The 23,867-nt window shown below is 40.5% G+C and overlaps 2 protein-coding genes across 2 annotated transcripts; both read right to left on the reverse strand.

The window, feature by feature from the left end:
- Nucleotides 12,619-13,390, reverse strand: LOC109825361. The gene is made up of 2 exons (XM_020392213.1): nt 13,016-13,390; nt 12,619-12,894 (listed from the first exon to the last, which is right to left on the reverse strand). The coding sequence occupies exons 1-2, from the start codon at nt 13,388-13,390 to the stop codon at nt 12,619-12,621; spliced, it is 651 nt and encodes a 216-aa protein (XP_020247802.1).
- On the reverse strand, nt 21,479-23,332 carry LOC109825362. Its single transcript, XM_020392214.1, has 3 exons — nt 23,285-23,332; nt 23,069-23,170; nt 21,479-22,986 (listed from the first exon to the last, which is right to left on the reverse strand). The coding sequence occupies exons 1-3, from the start codon at nt 23,330-23,332 to the stop codon at nt 22,063-22,065; spliced, it is 1,074 nt and encodes a 357-aa protein (XP_020247803.1). The 3' UTR covers nt 21,479-22,062.

Below are 23,867 nucleotides of genomic sequence, written 5' to 3' on the forward strand. Positions count from 1 at the left end.
GGTGGTTCCCAATCAAGCACTACTGTAACCTTAGTTGGGTCTACTGATATGCCCTCTCTGTTGTTGATGTAGCCGAGAAATTTGACCTCTGAAAGCCAAAACTCGTATTTGCTGAACTTGACGTATAACTGGTGCTCCCGTAGGGTCTACAAAGCTAATCGGAGATGCTTCTCATGATCTGCCTCCGATCTCGAATAAATGAGGATGTCGTCGATGAAAACAATCACGAACTGATCTAAGAAGGGACGGAAAACCCGGTTCATCAAGTCCATGAATACCGCGGGTGCATTGGTCAGTCCGAATGGCATGACCAAGAACTCAAAAGATCCATATCGCGTGAGGAAAGCGGTCTTGGGGATATCCATCTCCCGAACCCGCAACTGATGATAACCAGAACGAAGATCAATCTTCGAGAAGAACTACGCTCCCTGCAACTGGTCGAACAAGTCATCAATCCTAGGTAGTGGATACCTATTCCGGATAGTGACCTTGTTCAACTCCCGATAATACACAATCTCATATTATCGTCCTTCTTCTTCACGAAGAGGACCGGCGCGCCCCACGGAGAATGACTCCGACGAATAAAACCAGGAACGGGGAAAACATATCCTATTCATGCACGAACAGGGAAAACCCCTCTGATGCACGAATAAAACCACGAAGAAAACATATCCTATTCATGCACGAACAGGGAAAACCCCTCTGTTCAGTCGACTGTGAGTCGACTGATGCCCCCAGTCGACTGTGAGTCGACTGATGGCCCCAGTCGACTATAAGTCGACTGACGAGTGATTTATTTTTATTTCTGTTTTTGTTTCTGTTTAAATCACCTGCTGTATATATATATAGTGTGTGTGTGTGTATATATATATATATATATATATATATATATATATTCGAATGTACTGTTTATCATTTTGAGTACGAGGAGCCGCCTCGTTTATCGGGTATTAAATTTCACACAGTCCTCGTGTTGGACTATAATCCATCAAAGTCCTCGTGTTGGACTATAATCCATTACAGTCTTATGTTAGATAATTGCTAAACCTTGAGTATGTTTCTTAACCGAGTTTGGAACACGACATATTATATGAGGCTAGGACATGATAGCTACCTAGGCTGGATATGTCTCTTATTGTAACTTTGACATGTTTACGTTTATCGATAGAGATGTGTTTGTTTTCTTTTCTTTATTGTTTTCTGTATTAGACTTCGGGTTTGGTATGTAGGAATTTACAATTTGAGATACAAGGTATATACATGAGAGTTTTCTTGTTTGAATTATTTCGCTCGACGTACCTACGCTCGTGTTGTAATTTCCTAAGTACTGAAACCCATTATTGTTAGGATAAATGATCTTATATTATTATGTATTAACTGTATTTTCATATACAACGAGCACTAACCCTTAGGGTTGGTTATGATGTTGCTCGCTAGCGCTGACGCTCGTTGTCCCTCCCCCTTTCAGGTAACGAGCCAGGAGCCCGGAGAGTCGCAGGTTGAGGGCGATTCTTATTAGCGCTCGTTTATCCACTTATTAGATGTATTTCATTTTGCACTCCACTTGAGACATTTTTAGACTTGAGAGATTTATATTCTAGAGTTGTAAAGGCTGTGTGCCTTATTTTATGTATCAGATGTTATGTACTTTGAGACATGTTGAGATCTCCAGACTGTTATTATTCATTTCAGACATTGACTATGTATTCCAGCTTATTTGGTTGATGAGATGTATTAATTTGAGTTCCATCATTTCATCATGTATTTATTATAGAATCTTTTACTTGCTTTGTACCTACACCTGTTATTGATTCCACTAGAGAGATAGTAATTGTGATGGTGAAACATGTTATTGCACGGTATGGTGCATGGCAGGTTTGACATTCCTGGTTTCACCTCGGAGTGCAGTCTTGTGTGAACCCAGGGGCGTCACAGGTTATAACTCATAAAATCGTGAATTTTAGTCTTCACGAAATTATTTACCACTGAATATAGCCAAAAATCGTACGTTATAATTCATGAAAGTGTAAATTTTAGCCTCCAGGAGATTATTTGTGAAAACATCAAAACGATTAAAAATGGCTAAAACTCGTAAGCTCATGAAATCGTAAATTTTGGCCTCCACTAAATAATTTACCAATAGATAGGAATGGCTAAAATGTCTTAAAATTATGCATTGTTCAATCTACAAAACTCGAAGAAACAAAGATTCAATATGAGAAAAAAATCAAGTCAAAATCATGTTCAAGATGATTAGCCATAAAGAAACGACGATATCTCTCGAACTGGAAGGAAGAATTTAACATATAATACATGAAATCGCCTATCTCGACGAGACGGAGCTAACTACATTTTCAGAATTTTTGAATTTTAATCGGTTGGTCAACCAATTGGCCAATCGGTTGGTCAACCAATTGGCCAATCGGTTGGTCAACCGATTGGTTCGAACAAACTTGTTTTATGGCTAAAACTTGTTTTATGACTAAGATTTAATCCTTGGAGCCCAAGTAAAATCCAATGGTTCTTGTTGTTTGTTGCAGACTGTAAATAAGGGTAGAGGTGAGGGGTTTGAGTGTGAAAAAAAGTAAAAACTCCATATGGAGTGGAAGATTACTCTTAATTGAGAAGACCTTCCAAAAAGTATAACTTTGTTGCAATTAATAAAATAATTTTTTTACCTCCTTATATTTTTTTTCTCCTCTTTGTTTAATGATGAAGATGAAGATGAAGATGAGATGAAGATTTGTCTTCCTCAAGAGTCTAGAACCCTCTTAAAATATAAATTTTCTTTTTTATCTTGCAAAATTTTCTTCTGTAAATTTATTGACAAGAAATTTGGGAATGTTGAAAAGACACAGGACTCGTGAAGCTGAAGTTATAGAGATAGGAAAAAAGCGATGATGAAAAGGAGGACGACTTGATGGACTTTATGGTATCAAAACAATCCAAATTTATGTTACAATCAGGACTTTATGAACACAAACCATTTCAATTCCAAATCAGCATCATTTGAAATGGTCTCTTTCATAGGTCAAATTCCTCTTACTCTTGAATCTATTCCTCTATAATAATGGAAGAACCCAAGAATCCTTATTTATGCTACAGTAAATACTACAATAAGTTACTGTAGCATTATTACTACGTTGTTTTCAAAAATTTTACTTCAGCGTATATGGGGGACTGTAGCAGCATTAAAAATTACTGTGCCTTGCATTTAAAAAACATGTAGCATTTAAAATACTGTAGATATGGAATATGGAATATGAAGCATTTTAAAATTACGGGGCGCACACTAGTTCAAACAAACAGAAAATCTAAGGCACTGAAGAAAATATTTGAGACAGTTTCATATTTTTATCATGTTGCATGTAAATATGGAATATGAAGCATTCATCCGTTTCAGATAAATTACCATTAATCATACAGAAACTATAGATATTATAGTGTCCAATGAGTAAGTTAGGTCACGTACAATTCAAAGTAAATAATTACCTCAAGTGATCTTTTTTTAGACTTTCCAATTCTTATTTATCAATCTCATCAGTCAAGAACCTTGGCGGGTTCGATCCCCTTAGACTCCCCATTGTTCTGTTTCATTTCAAACTGACAGAAAGGAGAATCTAACTTCAGAAGAAAATATGCTGGTACCTGCAAGCAAATGAACAAAGCCAGAAGGGACTAACCAAAAATCAATCCATACAGAACTCTAACAAGCATTAAAAGTTACCAATTGTTGTTTCTGAACTGATATAAATTTAAGAGAGTAAAAAAGAAAGAAAGAAATAAAATGACTGAGAGAAACCCATCGCAGAAGTTTAGTGGACTCATTTGCAAAACCTGAACTGCATATTTAACTGCTGGAGTCCTTTAGAGCTCCATTCAGAGGAGAAAAAGATCACTAAGGTCCCCAAATCTGAAGAGAAAAAAGTAAGCTTTCATTCTATATAGAGAACCCAGTGCTATCAGTAGAAATAGCAAGCAACACCGTTAGTAAACTGAACCCAGACAACTAACAAAGTAAAAGAAAAGTTTTCAGTACCACAGAGCCAAAGAGAAATGATGTAAATTCAGCTATATAGATAAATAGTTTTCAGTACCGCAAAGGCAAAGAGAAATGACCTAAATTCAGCTACATAGATAAATATATATATCCGTAGCATCCATTGATGAATAAAAACAAAGCTAGTGAAAAGCATGATTTTATGATAAAGAGGTAATGCAGATAAAATTCTAAGTGTTGAGAAACTTAAACAGAATATTTCTCCATAAAATTATAGCAGATGATATGCACATACAGTACAAAGAAATCACATTTTCAGATCGCTGATGATAATTACTAAAAAAATGAACACCTTAAAAATTGTGAAACTAAGCATTGCTCGCCTGTAACATAAAACTCAAAGCAAAGGGTTCATATCATTAGACGGTAAGTTACTGACCTTGACATACAAAGAAACAACCAGAACGATAAGTTACCCTATTCACAAAAAAGTTACCCTCTTCGATTTTCTTGATCCTCAAATTGACATGAGAATAGGGAATCATTTTCATCATAACACAATGGCCGATGGGAGCATCTCGAACATGGAATCCATGCTTGGCTTTTTTACTTCTCTCAACTTTGAAGCAAGAGGCTGCTAATTCCACCATCACCACTGCTTGCAATTAAACTCACCATTTAATCTGGAAACTTCAAAGTCCTTGATCCATGACTCTTCTCCTTTCCCCAATTTCTCTTTAAGCATCATGCACAGTTGTCTCTCAACCAGTTCCACTTCCTCTTTTGCGTCCACCCAGTCCACCACCTAATTCAAAAGACTACTTTAATTTCCTTCACTATTTCAAGAAGCAAAACCCCACAACTGTAAGAATCAACCTTCACAACGATCAAAAAATTTGAGGTCCATCCGGAAAAATGTAACCCCTCATCCATCAAATATGTTATAAATATGAACGACCTCCACCTCTCCACCTCTCTTCAACAGATCCGCAAGTCCCATTCAGCAATCTAAGGCTCAAAATCACAGTCCAGAACTATGTTTTCAGGCTTTAAATCACAGCGGATGACCTGCTCAAGGCACTCACGATGAAGGTAAGCCAGCTCTTTTGACACCCCTACGGATATCTTAAACCTCTTCCTCCAACAACGCAAGCCGCCATTTTTCTAGCCACCAAACAATACCTTATCCAATGAACTATTCTCCATGAACTACGAACTTATGCGCCAGTTCTGAACAAAAACCCCACATCTTTCTTGAGATCCATACAGGTCTATCCTTCCAATTATGCTTACTTCACCTAGAACTCATCTTCGCATGGGATTGCATTTTCCAACTTCTTCACCGCCACCACACCCTCGTCATCTAATACCCCATTATATATAACTCCTCAGCCTCCTCATAGAGGACTTTGTAGATTTCAGATTAAATGGTCAGTTCATTTACACTTTGTAAAATCGACTGAGTCATAAATACTACTCCGGGCCAGCTCATAGAGGCTCATGTACTATGTTAAATCATGCCAAGCTTTTAACTTATGTTGGTAGACACTCTGATACAGGAGATGTTAGCACTTAGCACATTTGGCATGTCCATATCCATCAAGGATTTATTTATTTGGACTTATCTTTATCTTTTATCGATTTGAGTTAAGATAGGATCATAGTAGTTGTTTTACAAGAATCAGCTTTGCATGATCTGCAGGGGATTAAGAATTTGAGATGAAATCCCAGACATTTGATTGATATCCCACAAGCCAAATTGTCAAGGGATATTGGGCCTTGATCCTGGTCTAAAGTCTTATAGTGCCCAAAACAGTATCTTGAAGCACAAATATCAAGCCGAATCAAAATGGGAGTAATTAACGGTCCATAACTGAAAGAATTTTAGACATTGCATATTTGTGTCAGTGTTTGAAAAAGCTTTCTGAAGTGTGTTCTAAGGCCTTGCTTCAAGCATTTTGAAGGTTAATCGCAGTGAAGTACAAAAAGGAAGTGATTTGTCCTATAAACATACACTTAAGCACTTCACACGCCATGAAACACTTTTATTTTGAACATGACAATTGGGGGAAAATTTTTTATTTTTAATTAAACAAATGTTCCGATCTCTTAGGATTCTGATGCTTCTTTTCTTCAACTCGAAGTTTTCCAACAATTTTAATGAGAGAATATCACTTTTTATTTGGTAAATACAAACATGATTAAGAAACTAAAGATTGTCTTCTTAGAGTGTGGGCGTTGTAGGCGTCTAAAAATGTCTATAGATGTCCGAATACAGCTCGAGACGAAGAGAAGACGATGAACGTCATTATCCAAGTCAGAGAGGATTATCCGAGTCAAATGGGATCATCCAAAGCCATAAAGAAGCTAACAAACGCACGAAGCAAGTCAGCGAAGCGTACAAGTCGACTAAATGACAAAAGACGCAAAACGGCGAAAAATACAGGTCCGGAAAAGTCGGAAAATGCCGAAACAGCGAGTCAAGCAAGTGCCAAGACTGGCTTGGCCAAGGCCGAGACAGGCCAACCTGTCTCGACAAAGGCCGAGCCAGCTCAACTTGTCCCGCACAGGCCCGGGACACCAGGGTTGTCCCGCACCTAACTGCCCGAAAACGCGTATTTTGGTGGTTTCTTCGGGATTTCTTCGTTCCTAAGCTTCCCAACTGACTTGATATTATATCTAAGAGTGGTTAGGTCGTTGTCAACTGAAGATATAACCAAATCATTCATTCTTATTCAAATACCATGCATCTGAAACCCTATAAATACGAGCCTAGAGCTTTCTTTTACTGGGGGCGGAGTTTTAATCAACAGGGCGAGGTGTTGCTAGTTTTGTGAATCAACCCCCACGAATTTCAGAAGAGGCTAGCTAGATCTTGGCGATATCCTATGCATAAAGAATGGATTTCGAGAGATCTGAAGCATCGTGCCCCCATTCCTTGAGATCAGGCTTGGACTTGATCTCGAGAAGAATCGTAATCTCGCTTGGTCGAGATTATCACTTCAGCGATTACTTCCTTTGTGAAGTAAGAGCTCTGATTAATCATTCTATCAACTATATCCGATCTGTAGGCGGTCCACGGATAAACTCCGGCACAGGCAAAGATCCCACGTAAACAGAGACTAATAAATAGGATATGTGTGTTGTTTAAAGGAGATTGTAATTTTTATTTTTATTGTGTAAAGGTCTTATAAAAAGACCAATCTTTTTGAACTTGTTGTAATGATCAAAGTTATAACGAGTTATACAATGAAAAAGATAATTTCTGATCCAAACACGCTGGCGACCATAGTGGGAACTAACAGCATCTCTATCGAAGTTGTCGTGCCGCAACCACGGATCCGGATCCTGGTTGACGAAGAGGTCGAGTACGAGTTCGACCAGGCCAAGTTCGAAGAGTATTTGTCGGATCTAGATCCTCCACCCTTCGCAAACGCAGGAAGATCAACGCCCCTCCGGTCTCCAATGAAGTCGGAGTTACAGATCTGAACTCCTCCTCAATCAAGGAGTTAAGTACTGAAGGCGCGCCTATTTTATCGAAGAGAGCTCGTGTAACGCCCCGCCTCGGAATCCCGGAGTCGGTACGCTACTAGATCTGATGGAATGACCTCACAAACCACCACATGTCTTTTCAGCACGTTTTGTCCTCACTCACGCACTCCCTGAAAAACTTCCCAGGGGGTCACCCATCCTAGAATTTCTCCAGGCCAAGCACGCTTAACTTTGGAGTTTCTAAGAGTTGGGTTCCCGAAAAAAAGATGCATCTTCTTGGTATGAGTATTCCAATCAAATCTATCAATACTAATCACATCACCCTCTCAAGAGTTGGGGTATTACAAGGTATGAGTATTCCAATCAAATCTATCAATACTAATCACATCACCCTCTCAAGAGTTGGGGTATTACAGCTCGCCAAAGGCAGCGCCAACGCCTCGCGCACCAATTCGCCAAGACTTTGGAGTCGATGGACGGAATCCGTTACGAGGCGGATCTAAAACTCAAGGAGCGTCGAGCGCCTCAACAGAGAACAAACGGCCCCTCCTCCAAACCAACAAGTGAATGGATCCAAGTCAAAAGGACACGTTCAACCCTTGAGGAGCGAATCCAGAAACGTCGCACGCTGCTTGCACACGCACGAAACCTTGTGCGGGAAGCGCGTAAGTTACAGAAGGAGGACATGGTCAAGGAACCATCAAAACCCCACAAAATTTGGATTCCAAAGTCCGAACCTGTGCGAAAATTAAATCGGGAGACATCATGAAATTCCTGGCTAAGACACTAATGGCTGTCTCGCCCAAAGAGCCAGCTCAGCGACTGCTTCCGTGTCTCCGACAGCCCCCGTTCCTGTTCCGATGGATCCCGTACTTCCAGTGAAGCCTCATGACAGTGTGGATCCCTCCCAATCCAAAATAACAATGGCAAATCGTCTTGGCTCTTTACACGAGGATCGAGGCAAAGCTCAAGTTAAACAACACTTGCGTCCGGTGAATGAACCTCGAGCAACTCGTCAAGCTGGGGGTCGCACACACCCTCGCAACAAGTCAGAGTCTTCTTATAATGGGAAAACCCATGTAACCGACCGCCTCGGATTGCGAATCATTGTCCAAGAGGAGCCTGTTGAGGCCCCACGCTCACGAAGGCGCGACTCTAAACATCTGACTCTTGAGAACGCCAACAAAGCATTAAAACCTCAGAAGGAAACGTGTTCGCCTGACGACGACAACGTTATACCTAGGAAGTTGTGCCAACATACGATAGGTTGCTCCGGTAATCATGCCGATGAGTTATACTATCGAGCTGGGAGTACGAACAGATCTCGAAAGAGAGATACCTGGGAGACGAACTTTCATTGTCCCGTGTGCCAAACTTATCAGGACAGTATTATCAGCATGTAGCTGCCCCAAGACCGCTCCACAGAAGGTCTCGGTATTCTAAAGGCTTTCCTCCGAAGCGTCGAAAACCAAGCCAAGGCGTTTCCGTAAGAAACGATCAGCCGTTCAAGATGACGAACTTCCAGAAGTCACAATTAATATGGCTGATAAGGGAAAGTCGACTCAACCTTCTAGTTCTGACCCCCTCATATCGCATCGTCTAACCCGGTTGCAATCTAAAACCATTAGACAAAAGGACTATCAGAGAATGAATAGAGGACTATCCTCGGATGATGAAGCATCAGATGCCAACTCTACAGTCGCTTCTGACAATACGGTATCTAACCCAGGACGATCCTGCGAGGCATTTATGATTAACACCGAGCAAATGGCCAAAGTTCTCGAGGATGCTCTAGCCAAGCAAAAAGAGAACTTCAAGTTCGAAATGGAAATGGCTATGCTGCGGATAAAGGAAGAGTATGACCAACAGCTCCGAGCTTTGTTAGGTCAGATTGGTGAATCCAGCCGTCGTAACAATGTCGATCAAGCAGGTGGCGATTCAGATGTAGACGAACACTTTAACGCCCATAACCCCCATGTGGACCAAAACGCTGGGGTGATTCTGCTGAGGATAATAACGTTAGGAGTGTCCCCACTAATGATGACAACATTGGGGGTGACCCCGTTTCTCTCAGAAATCGTCCAAAGCGTGATACGGGCGAGGACAAGAAGATGAAAGACCTCGAGAGCAAAATCAACGTTCTGATGTCTGCTCGAGATGTGAAGAAGTCCTGTATTCCGTGCCCTTATCCAAGAGAGTGGGAGTCGATCACGTATCCGGCGAAGTTCAACCTGATCAACTTCACGTCATTCGACGAAAAGGGTTCCCCCACTCAACACTTGATTTATTTCAAGTCCCACTTAGGAGTGATATTTGACAATGAGTCTTTGATGGTCCGGTCATTTGTTGGTACCCTTCGCGGGTCTGCCTTCGATTGGTACCGTCATCTCAAGCCTGGAAGCATCAACAGTTGGGACGATATGGAAAGCTCATTCCTTACTGTCACGCCCCGAAACTGCAGCGGAAATTCATAAAATATGGGGTATGTGACAGCAGCGATCCGTGCACGAGACAAGTCTTATGCACGAGTCAAGCCTGGCAATTCATATCACATAGTTTATTTTCAAAATATTCATAAACCTGCTGATGATAGAAATCAGAGCAACTATATATATATAATCGGTACTTACAGCCCACAAGCTCACCGTTATAAGCGTTTTTACAAAACAAAACAAAATATGCTGAAGGTAACATCAACAAGAAGAGGCTCTCCATATAACGCCTCTCAGCCAAAAGCTCAAACCAAAAATTCGGCTAATATGAAGCTACGTCGGATCTGAAAAAAAAATTTAAAAACAACGGAATGAGCTAGCGTTCAGTGAGAACATTTCCCACTAGAGTTCCTAGATAACTAACAAAATAGTAACAAGAATAGTTCTCAGAAATTAACAAATTTTAAGTTTTACATGAGAAATTCACAGATAGCAGAATACGATCCAAATATCGTAATATTGTCATTTTTAAGAAAGAATACAACAATTATATTTTTTTTCTCATGTGCAACTGAATAAACTGTGAAATTTCTTGAAATCAAACCCTTTTTGAATCAAGATAAACATTAAGAAGAAAAAGAACTTCTAATTTGTATAAAATCAGAGAATTGTTGTTTTCTTAATTTCACAGTCAATTATCAGAATCTTATTTCTCGATGAGTATTTCATGAATGCAAAAGTCATCTCATAGGTCACACTAAGGCTACGAATTTTAGCCCAGTAGCAAGGGAATGCGTAAACCGCATCAGATAACAGATAATTCCCGGGAACCGAATGCACCTAACACTGTCATAGGCTACCGGCCAAATACAGAGGGGCCAGAATAGATTTCAAAAGGGCCAATACAGAAGGGCCAAGGCCAATACAGAAGGGCCAAATAAAGGTGCATTCACCATATAGCAGGCAGAACTAATCCATAGTGGACTATTTGAGGGTTTGAAAACATCAAGCTCACATGTCAAATGAGAAATACTTTACATATCAGAATTTGCAGATATTTCAGATGAAATTGACAAGGTAAAACTTCTCATTTCTGTTAAAACAGTTTACGGATATTTACTTTTCCTTTTATCAGATACTAAACCACGAAAAATCTTTGAATCCGTTAAACTGTTGAAATACGTTCCAATATTTCATCAAAAACTTTCAGATATAACAAAGTCCACAATTATTTGAAAATTGCACGAGAGCCAAAGTTATTTTTCATATTTTACATAAAGATCAAATTAGCTTTTGATATATTGTACGAGGCTAACATCGTATTATAGGATAGACCACAACAGAAATAGGTCAAATCTTTATATACATGAAAAGACATATTATTTATTTATTTATTTTTATCACAAGATAAATCAAATATAAAACTCATGCAATTTCATATTATAAAATACTAGTGAGAAATGAACTCACCTCTAGTGGTCATGACTTTCTCAAAATATTAGTCTCCCAAATATCAACCAGAACCTATAATGTAAGATATATGACTAATTATTAATTCAGAACAAATATATATTATAGGTAAATCAATTCATAATCTAGAGTCTAATAAACTCAAATATAATCAATAATGATTAAATTCTACAGTACATATGAGCTTATTATTAACTTTAGCAATTTATCAAAATTTTATAACTCTCACATACTAGCTTTTTGGATTTCCTAGTAATTTATAGTAATGCAGGGGGTTATAGGAAATTTATCAAGTCTACAAGTTATTGTTTATTCCTCAGACTGGACTTATTTACAAATTGAGTAAATAACAGGGGTTTAACAGATATTTTCCAGCCAATTTCAACCATAACTCAGTTACTAAGGTCTGTTAGAAATTTTTTTCATGATTTAGGGGCTTAAAGTGAATTTTTCCTCCCTTTATAAAAAAAAAACCTAACTGATCATCTTCCTCCTCCCCTTCTTCGTTTCTTCTTCTTCTCTTTTTTTTTCGGGTTCCGTCTTTTCCTCTTTTTCTTTCGGTTTTTCTCCTCTCTCTCTCTCTCTCTCTCTCTCTCTCTCTCTCTCTCTCTCTCTCTCTCTCTCTCCCCCCTTTCCATGTCTCGCCAAAACCCCAAGACCGCGGCAAGGGGTCGCCGACGACTAGGGATGGCCGGTGGTCAGACCTCGCCGAACTAGGGTTAGTTATTTCTTTTTTTTCAGTTTGTTTCATGAATCCAAAACACACAAAAGAATCCTTTTTGCAAACCCTAGATTCTTTTTAAGTTCATACTCATAACAATTTAATTCCCTTATTCATTCTATTTTGATTGATTTACTAAGATTTCTATAACAATTCTCTTCTAAATCAAGAAATTATCATAGAAAAGGGTTTATACCTTTGGATTAACGTGAACAACTTTGGGTGAAATCCTCTCTTTTCCCTTCCCTTTTCACTGTCTTCTTCCTCTTCTTCTTCTTCTTTTATTTTTTTTTTTTCGTTTTTTAACCTGAATTTATCACATTTCCTCCCCTTCTTATACTGTTGGAAGGCGGTGATATTATAGAAATCTAGTAAGCAGTGGAGGAAATCTCCACCACAAAATTTTATAATATTTTATTTATTTATATTTTTTTCTTTTTTTTTTGTTGGCTATTACACTCTCCCCACCTAATAAAAAGTTTCGTCCTCGAAACTTAACATACCTATATCTCGAAGAGCTCTGGATATCTCTCTCGCATAGAATCTTCAGTCTCCCAAGTAGCTTCTCTTTCAGAGTGATTCTTCCACTGAACTTTTACATATTTGATTATTCGGTGTCGGAGTAGTTGTTCTTTATAATCCACAATACGTTCTGGTCTTTCTTCATAGGTCAAATCTGGCTTGAGCTCTACTGGAGACAACTCAACGATCTCATTTGGATATATGAAATACATCATGTACTCCAGACAGGGCTGGTGGTAATGCCAATCTGTACGCCACTGGACCAATACGCTCTAGAATTTCAAAAGGACCAATGAATCTCGGGCTTAACTTCCCTTGTATTCAAAATCTTTTTACTCCTCGGGTAGGCGAAACCTTTAAGAAAACATGATCGCCTACTTGAAAATGAATAGGAGACCTACACTTCCTTCCATAAAGAAGCTCATATGGTGCCATCTGAATGCTAGCTTGGTAGCTATTATTATATGCAAACTCGGCCAAAGGCAGATAATCTTCCCACGATCCTTTCATCTCCAGAACACAACATCTCAACATATCTTCTAGTGCTTGAATTGTCCGTTCTGATTGGCCATCTGTCTGTGGATGATAAGCTAAGCTGAAATTTAGTTTAGTCTGCAGAGCTCTATGCACACTTTTCCAGTATTCTGATGTGAACCGAGGGTCTCGGTCAGAAACTATTGATATTGGTACACCATGTAACCTTACTATCTCATTAATGTACATCTTAGTCAGTAATTTCTTTGATGATGACATCGATGTATCAATCAGGACGCTCTTTAAGAAGAAACAGGAAGACGAAGAGACGGTCGACGATTTCGTCAAGCGCTTCCGAAATAAGGCTATGAATTGCTAAAGATCCGGTGACAGAGGATTTTATCCTCCAAACCTGTCATAATAACCTGTCCATTGATATTTTAAAAGTTATGGGAGTAGCATCGTCCAAGGTTTGGAAAGAGTTGAAAGTGCACGGAGAGCAGACCGAACGTTTCCTCAGAAGGAAGAAAATCGAGAGAAGCCAACCAACGACTAACCCTCCGAACTCGAACTTCGCTTCCCGTAGTAAAGGAAAGGCACCTGCAGCAGCTGTTGAGGTTAATCAGACGTCACAGCAGCAACCCCGGAGACAGCGAAAGACTTCGGACCCAAGACTCCAAAAAAATACTCCTTTAAGGATGAAGACGTTCCGGCTATTTTTAAATCCCTCCTTGAAAACAACATGATCAAGCTCTCACATATTACAAATCAGGAGTGTTTGCGTCAAAAGTTACTTTCCTCATTGTATAACTCATTACAACTTTGGTCGTTACAATAAGATCGAAAGATTGATCTTTTTATAAGATTCTTTACACAATGAAAGAAATAAAAATTACAACTCTATCAAACAAACGCAGGGAGATCGTTTATCGGTCTTCTGTTTGTGTTGGATCTTCACCTGTGTCGGGGACGTCGATATCCGTAAACCGCCTACGGATCGGATCCGGTTGTTGGAAAATTGATAGAGCTCCTACTTCACCAAGAAAGTATTCGCTTGAAGCGCTAAAATCGACCAAGCGAAATCAGTAGCCCATCTCGAGATTAAGACGAAGCCTAATCTTGAGGAACGGACGGACGGGGCTTCAGATCTCTCGAACTCTCCCTCTTTATGCTGAAGAACTTTGTCAAGATTAGTTAGCCTCCTCTGAAATTCATGCTCCTTTGACTACTCAATCCGGCAACACCTCGCCCTTTTGATAAAATTCTGTCCCTGTGAAATGAGCCCCTGGGCCTGTATTTATAGGCTTTGGTTGGGGGGTTTTCGGATGAGAACGATGGATTTGGCATTATCTTCAGTTGATAACGGCCTAACCATGTTTGTAAATGAGATTAAGTCGGTTAGGAACCCCTAGAACAGATAAGACGTGCGAAAAACCGCTTTAAAACCGAAAAACGCATCCGGGGGTCGAAACAGCGCTAGGGGGCGCGGGTCGGACGGATCCGCGCGGGTCGGTCAGATCCGACCCGCGCGAGCACGAGGAATCCGGTTTTCTGTGTGTTCTTTTGACTTTCCGACTTTCCGGGACTTGTAGTTTCTCCCGTTTCGCGTATTTGGCTGACTTGCACGCTTCGTTGCGGGACTGACCGTCGAACGCGCGTTGGTTGACATGCGCGCGTTGGTTGACGTGCGCGTGTTGATTGATGCACGCGTGTTGACCGACGCGCACGAACTGATTGACGCACGCGTGTTGACCGACACGCGCGTGTTGACCGACGAGCGCGCGCTGACCGACGCGCACGAACTGATTGACGCGCACGTGTTGACTGACGCGCACGAACTGATTAACGAGCGTGCGTTGACCGATGCGCACGAACTGATTGACGCGCGTGTGTTGACACGTGCACGAGCTGATTGACGCGCGCGTGTTGACCGACGTGCGCGAACTGATTGACGCGCGCGTGTTGACCGACGCGCGCGTGTTGACCGACGCGCGCAAACTGATTCACGCGCGCGTGTTGACCGATGCGCGCGAGCTAATTGACGCGTGCGTGTTGACCGACGCGAGGGAGCTGATTGACGAGCGCGTGTTGACCGACATGCGCGAACTGATTGACGTGCGTGTTGACTGACGCGCGCGAGCTGATTGACACGCGCGGGTCACTTGGTTCGTCATTTCGCTTCATGCGCTTGACGACAGATAATCCTCTTAAACTCGGATAACGACGTTCGTTGTCTTCTCTCCGTCTCGAGCTGTGTACGGACACCTATAGGCATTTTTAGACGCCTACAAGGAGGAAGCTAACAACACTTCAGATCCAAAGTATTGTGCGTATCACAGGAGGATCCTTCATCCCACTAAGGCTTGCTTCACTCTCAAGAACAGCATTCAAGCATTGGTTGACGCCGGCCTCATAACGCCAAAATAAGCCGAATGAGAACAGTAGACTCCGACGAGTATAAGAGTATAAACTGCTTCTCTCATGACTCCAACGAGTATAAGAGTATAAACTGCTTCTCTCATGACTCCGAAGAATATACGAGTATAAACTGCTTCTCAATCCTCTGATGAGTATAAGAGATTAAACTGCTTCTCTGTAATACTTCAATAGGTATATGAGTCTAAAATGTTTCTTACCTTTGACGGGAAGTTCCTAGAGAATTTTATACATAATATTCTTAAGGATAACCCGATCACGCAACTAAGTACAATATTAGATCCAGTTTCGCAAAGAAAGCTGGGGGTGGATAATTCATGTAACGAAAAGTTCCCGAAAGAATGTTATATGGTGTATTCTTAGGGATAACTCGATCACTACAAAAAAAATGATGAATAAGAAACTCCTACCTGGACTCTAAATGCTTCCAAGAGTGAAACACATCCAATTGCCGGGATTAATTTCACCAACTTCCAAGCACTCTTTTACTGAGACGAGATTTGATCACTTCGTTGGATCAATCTTTCCTCACAAAAAACTCCCACTGGTGTTTGATGATTCACAATCTTCCACCACATAAGTCCTCACTGATCAAGTTAATTAACGGTGGGTCCACTAAAATTCTTTCTGGTTCAATCCACTCAAACTCTCGCTATGTCTGTGCACTCAACACTTCTATTGTTAGAGTCCGTACATAATGCTTAAAATTTTAATCTGCTAATCCTTGACAATTGTCAAACCCCTTCGTGTTAAGTCCTTATCACTTGATACCAAGAACCCCCATTGAGTGATCGGTACAAGTCAACACTCACACTCCCGCTGTCTACCTGGTCAAACCTTGACCACAACCAAAATCCCCTCTCGATTCCTTTAATGAACAAGAGGTCTACAAATTGAGCGATCAAACCTATAAAAGTTAGGATTGTCTCAAAACTCCTCAATCGGTCAAACCTTTCTACAGTTAGGACCACGACCAAAATCCCCTCTCGATTCCTTTCATGAACGAGAGGTCCACTTTCAAATCGAGTGATCGAATCTCCCTACAGTTAGGGTCACCTCGAACCTTCCTACAGTTAGGATCAAAATCGTAATTCACTCTCGATAAACGAGAAACTCATCTTTAGTTTAGTGATCAAACCTTCCGACAGTTAGGATTATCCGAATCTTTTCGATTCTCGGAGTGGAGATTCCACTCTTAGTTTCACCTTCCCGGATTCTTGAAGTGGAGTTCTCACTTTGAGTTTCCTTTACAACTGGAGATAGAATATAAAATTCTTCCTCTTCAGTTTTGGAAGAGAGAATATAAAAATTTTCCTAATATAAAATTCTTCCTCTCCCGCATCGGGTTTGTCTTTACCCCAAAAGATGACCTAGAAATAAAATATAAAATTCTTCCTCTCCAGCATCGGGGAATTTTATCCCGAATCCTAAGTAGGGATAAGTCAACGCCTAACACGCGTTGCCGATTTAATCTTTCGCCGAGTGAAAAAGATCAGAATCCAAGTTTGGAGAATTTTATCTCGAAGCCTAAGTAGAGATAAATCAGCGCTTAACACGCGTTGTCGGTTAGTCTTTGACCGTAAAAAGGACAAAAACCCTCATATTCGACATTGTGGCAGACCGTTATTAATAACGCCAAAATCCGCCCCTTACCCGCGCGGAAAATTTTATCCTAAATCCTAAGTAAGGATAAGTCAACGTTTAACACGCGTTGCCGGTTTACTCTTTCGCCGAGTAAAAAAGATACCAGAATCCAAGTCTGGGGAATTTTATCCCGAAACCTAAGTAGGGATAAATCAGCGTTTAATTTACCGGTTAGTTCTAGACAACAAAAAAGACAAAAAAGAATAAAAGCCCACATATTCGATATTGTGACAGGTTGTTAATCATAACGCCAAAATCCGTGCTTCACACGCACGGGGAATTTTATCCTGAAATCTAAGTAGGGATAAGTCAACGCGTAACACGCATTACCGGTTTAGTCTTTCCCCGAGTGAAAAAGACATCAGAATCCAAATCTGAAAAATTTTATCCCGAAACCTAAATAGGGATATGTCAGCACTTAACACGTGTTGTCGATTAGTTTTTTACCGTAAAAAAAACAAAAACCCACATATTCGATATTGTGGCAGGTTGTTATTCATAACGCCAAAATTCGTGCTTCACACAGCACGGGAAATTTTATCCCCAAGTCTAAGTAAGGATAAGTCAACGCCTAACACGCGTTGCCGGTTTAATCTTTCCCCGAGTGAAAAAGACACCAGAATCCAAATCTGAAAAATTTTATCCCGAAGCCTAAGTAGGGATAAATTAGCGCTTAAAACGCGTTGCCGGTTAGTTCTTAATCGTAAAAAGAACAAAAACCCACATATTCGACATTGTGACAGGTTGTTATTCATAACGTCAAAATCCGTGTTTTACACGTACGAAGAATTTTATCTCGATCCCTAAATAGAGATAAGTCTACATCTGACCCATGTTACCGGGTAGCCTATTCCCGTAACAATGATAAAACCTACGTATTCAATATTGTAGCACTAAGAGGGTTAACTCTCTTAATACAACGTTACATACGGAACGGACTTGAACAATCTGCATGCTAGCCCGACTCAAACAGTAGTCGGTAAAGGCTCATTAAATCCGTTGATGGCTGAGTGTTTGTCAAAAATCCTATATATGCGAAAGTCACTGATACACCAGCTTCATTAGTTGGTCTCGTGACTTGAGCATCCAACAACTTCAGGATAAGATCTATACATGCAGACGAAACAACTTTAATAGTTGGTCCTGCAACCCGACATTTGGGACCGTCACGCTCCAATACCTTAAGAGTTTAAACTATGTAGACTCCAGCAAACGTATAAGTATAAACTGTGTTAACACCGGTCAACGTATTACAGCGAAAATTAACGCCGGTCAACGCGTTACAGCGAAAGTCAACGTCGGTCAATGTGTTGCAAATGGAAGTCAACGCCAAACAACGCATTGTAAATGAAAGTCAATGTCGGTCAGCGCGCTGATGACTTTGCCAAAATAAGGCGCAAGATAAAATTTTCAGGTCAAAGGATGATTCCAGGGAGTTCAATCACATTCAGATACAAACTCCCGACAAAGATGATCAATTCAAAGTCAACTCAATGACACGAGCTAGGTTCAGAAACTTACACACCAACTTTAGTTTCAGATTTTCACAATGGTCAGACGATAAACGCAGCGTCGGAAAAACTTCTTCTATTCGATAAAATACTGAATAGACTGAAGGCTGAAAAAGTCAAGAATTGAAGTCATTCACAGGTCCTTCTACCCGATCTCCTCGACAAAATACTGAAAAGATTGAACACAATGTCTATCTTATCCAAAGCATTCCAGACTCCTTCATAAAAAATAAGTCTGAAATACTTTGAAGAGGGTATTTGTAGGCGTCTAAAAATACCTATAGGTGTCCGAATACAGCTCGAGACGAAGAGAAGACGATGAACGTCATTATCCAAGTTAGCGAGGATTATCCGAGTCAAATGGGATCATCTAAAGTCGTAAAGAAGCTAACAAACGCACGAAGCAAGTCAACGAAACGTACAAGTCGACTAAATGACAAAAGACACAAAACGATAAAAAATACAAGTCCGAAAAAGTTAGAAAATGCTAAAACAACGAGTCCAGCAAGTGCCCAGACTGACTTAGCCAAGGCCGAGACAGGCCTGGCTGTCTCAGCTAAGACCGAGACAGGCCTGGCTGTCTCAGCTAAGGCCGAGCCAGCTCGACCTGTCACGCACAGGCCCGGGACACCAGGGTCTATCCTGCATCCAACTGCCCGAAAACGTGTATTTTGGTGGTTTCTTCGGGATTTCTTCATTCCTAAGCTTCCCAACTGACTTGATATCATATCTAAGAGTGCTTAGGCCGTTGTCAACTGAAGATATGATCAAATCATTCATTCTTATCCAAATACCCTACATCCGAAGCCCTATAAATACGAGCCTAGGGCTTTTTCTTTCACTGGGGGCGGAGTTTTAATCAAGAGGGCGAGGTGTTGCTGGTTTTGTGAGTCAACCCCCACGAATTTCAGAAGAGGGTAGGTAGATCTTGGCGATACCCTATGCATAAAGAGTGGATTTCGAGAGATCTGAAGCTCCGTTCTCCCCTTCCTTGAGATCAGACATGGACTTGATCTCGAGAAGAGTCGTAATCTCGCTTGGTCGAGATTATCACTTCAGCGATTGCTTCCTTTGTGAAGTAAGAGCTCTGATTAATCATTCTATCAACTGGATCCGATCCGTAGGCGGTCCACGGATAAACCCCGGCACAGGCAAAGATCTCACGCAAACAGAGACTAATAAATAGGATATGCGTGTTGTTTGAAAGAGATTGTAATTTTTATTTTTATTGTATAAAGATCTTATAAAAAGACCAATCTTTTTTTGAATTTGTTGTAACGATCAAAGTTGTAATGAGTTATACAATAAAAAAAACAATTTCTGACCCAAATAGACTTTCATAGGACTGTGAAAAAAAACAGAGGTGAGTCCCTAGAAATTTTTGAAATCCTCAAAAGAACATGAAACATATGACAACTTGCATATAACAGAATGGGGAAGAACTTCATGACTAGCTTCTTGAGAAGATTTTACGTCTTACTAAACCACTGATTTAAGTAAACAATGGATCTACATGAGTTTTCTATATAAGTCCAGTATTTTCACCACAGAAAAAGGTAAAATAATTATAATTCAAAGAAACAGGATCAACTATTACAAATATTAGGTGGGTCTAATAGGGTATCAAGAAAGGTATATAGTTATCCATAATAAAGGTCAATTTCCACTTTTGTTAAGAACAGAATCTTAGGGAAAAACTAAACAGTAAAGGGCATATCTGCCTCGTGCATAATGCAGGCCAAGATATTGGCAATCATGTAGAGTAGGCCACTGAACGCTAGAACAACAATGTGGTGAACCAGCAACAAAATTATAGAAGATGGCAGAAGATGGTATGCTAAAGTGCTAATTAAAAGCTCCAAGCTATAAGGACAATAGAGAGTAGAGCTTGTAAAGTAATTTATAACTTGGTAGATACCAAATAATCCATGTTAGTGACATACCAACTTTTCTTGGTATTCATAACCTCTTGTCTCAATGATGAATTTTGGAGGATTATTCTTCTGAAAGAGACTTCAAATGCAAACAATTAAGCAAAATGGAAAATTATTAGCTTTAAAGTTCAAAGTCATTAAAATATAAAAAAGTATTAGTAGTAGAAAACATTGAAACTTCAAAGACCAGAAAGGTGAAGCAAACTTTCTTCTAAGAAGATAGCAGAGGGGAACAAAAATGAGAATCAAATCTCTCTTAGCTGTCCAAATGAGAAATTTTGTATAGCCAAGATATTTCATCAAATAATAACATGATATCAAAATGACAACCAAACTTCCAGATAAACCCTACACAACTGCAGCAACTTTGCACTGGCAGGACAGTCTTATAAGGAAAAGTTATCTACAAGACAAAGCCAAGAAATACATTAAAAACATAAAACTTGGGTTGAAAATTCCCAAGTTTGGAGATATTTGCGACATCCAGATGCTTATGATTAAAGAAACGGATAATAGAACTAGGCCCACTGTGAAGTCTGTTCGGAGTAAAAATTTGCAGAATCACTATTAGCAATACTGAAATTTGTTTATTCATTAATCATATAATAAAAATTAACAAAAGCTGTGGGTTTCTCGTAATGAACTATAATAACCTGGTGGAACAGCATCTGGGTGCCAGATTATCTCAATAAATTACTGAAGCAAGGTTTCCTTACAAATAGACAATGATCCGCTTCAATTTTCATAATTCAAGGAAGGTATGGTTTATTGTCAAATATCTAGCGGATATTTATGTTATCGGTACATTCAGATATCTTTCAATAGGCAGGATAGAGGATATGAATTGACAGATCCGATTACAACCAACTTTAATTCCTTCTGTCAAACAAAAGTTTAATGAAGGATATTTAATACATATTAATATGTCTTGATGAGAAATACTCACAACATACAGGCAGATAAATGAAAGGGTTTAGTAATCACATACCTGGTGCTGCTCTTTAGAGATTGATGACCATCACAGATCGGTTTAAAACAATTTAGAACAGAAGGGCCTCCATAGAGTATTTATATTTCAAAGGCAGAGTCCAGAAAGTGTTGATTTTTTGCATATCCAGCTGCAACGTCATGGTCAGGATAGAGGCAACTGTTGCTAGCGCCGGAAAGCTCGGAGAAGGAAGATAATATTGAATGAATGTATCACAATCAATAACCATTTACCCAATATACCTCCCACCAAACGAGCACCAAAGTTTGGTCCGGTAAAATTGACAAACTCTCATCAAAACAATAAATTCAATGTGTTTTCTTCATTAGAAGGTGTAATACTTAAAGTTATCAGTACAATCTTGTTTTATGCCCTTCCAGTTACCCTATACAGAAGGAACATCTCTAATCTTTGCTTTACAATATATTGAATTAGGAATCACAAAGCCTCCTTCACACCATCTAAATACACACGGCACTGTATTGTCGTCTTCCCAACCCGAAACCCTGGGACCACAGTAAACCCTACTTTGGCTGGGATTGCCCTCCTATAATCAGCACTTCTTACAATATTCTCCATGAAAACCATAGAGAATTCTGTTCCCCTTTCCACCTGAAATATCTCAACCTCCGGATCATATGCATGTGCCAACTTGTGAAGCGACCATAGCGAGCTGGCCATGTCTACAAATAACTGATAAAGTGGATTTGCAGGTTCCAGCGAGCCCAAAGAACTGTCCAAATTTCCAAAAATAGAACTCTCCGTGCACTTACTGATGAGCTGCACATACTTGCTCTTGCAGAATCTGGCAAAACCACAATCTGGGTTTCTTCTCACAGACTCTAATGGATCAACTGCCAAATTCTGGATGAATTGCCTCAATGAATTTCGTCTTTGATCGCTCCCATCACTCAAATTCAGATCAATCTCGCACTCTTCACTGCAAAATGTATCGGAATCGAATCCATCAAACATCCCTAAGCAAATGTAGGATAGGATGGCATACCGTTTATGTCCTGGTTTGGCATAACAAACATCTGGGTAAATCAAATCCACTCCGGAGTCGAAATCCCAGCCCGACTTGTTTGTTAACCTAATCAGCAACTTGCTCAATCTATGCATGGACCGACAACAATCCTTAACCACAGAATCAAACAACCCCACCGACAGCAAAGGCTCGACCTTGTCAACAGTCGGCAAACAATTACTCTTGAGCTTCCTGGTGAGCTTGGAATTCACGGCCTCAGACTCCTTGAGCCGCTGCTTCAACGCAGCAGTCTCGGCATCCTTGCGGTCGATGTCGGCCTGCAGCCTATTGAACACTGTCTCGAACGTCCTAAGAAGGGTTTGGTTCTCTTGAACCTGGGCTTCCCAAAAGCCAGGGTTTTGATAACAAGAGTTTGAAATAGAGCTAAAATTAGGGTTAGGGTTAGGGTTATAATACTCGCGCTTGAGATCGGAGATCCTCTGGAGGTGGCAGACGGCGGCGCGATCGGCGGGCTGAGACGGCGTCGGGATCGAAGCGGGGTAGTGGGCGGCCTGCGAGCTAATGCAGCGTAGGCGGCCGCGGTAAAGGAGGCGACGGCCGGCGAGGACGGAGACGGGGCGACGCATCGGGCTGGGCCTCTGGCGGGAGCGGATCAGGCTGAGGACGACGAACCCTCCTGACCCGTAAATAGACCGGTCTCAGGCGGGGGGCGGATGGCATGACGGAAGGCGGCTCTTCAGTTCTCCTCCTCAACCCCTATCTTACGCTCTCGCTCTTCTTCCCTCCTCCTTCGCGAAGATTCGGATGTCTTGGTCCTCACCACTAGGGGACTCAATCATATCCCGATTCAAGCATTTTGTGATTGATCAGAGAAAGCAGCATTTTCCTTCCCTTCCGTTCCCTTCCTTTCTTTGGGTCCAGGTCGAAATCGATCGAGGCAGAGAATTCACCAGGGAGCGTTAGAGAACTTGAGGACCGAGCTATAATAACTAATGAGGGATTGCCCTCCTGTCTGAGAGAAGAAGTTTCTTTTTTTAACCTTGCTTCTTTGCCTTCGGAGGGTTGCTGCTTTAGTTTAAAGGAGAGCGTTTAATTAAATTTCCGTGCATTTGATTTATATATATAGTATTATGTATGATATATATATATATATATATCTATATCATTAGTTATATATATATTATATTCAATGAGAATTTAAAAGGATCATCCTTATCATAGGAGGATGAATTTCCTCCTTGACGCCTCTAAATCA

This window comes from Asparagus officinalis, chromosome 10 (assembly GCF_001876935.1).
Source record: "Asparagus officinalis chromosome 10, Aspof.V1, whole genome shotgun sequence".
NCBI classification, from domain to species: Eukaryota; Viridiplantae; Streptophyta; class Magnoliopsida; order Asparagales; family Asparagaceae; genus Asparagus; species Asparagus officinalis.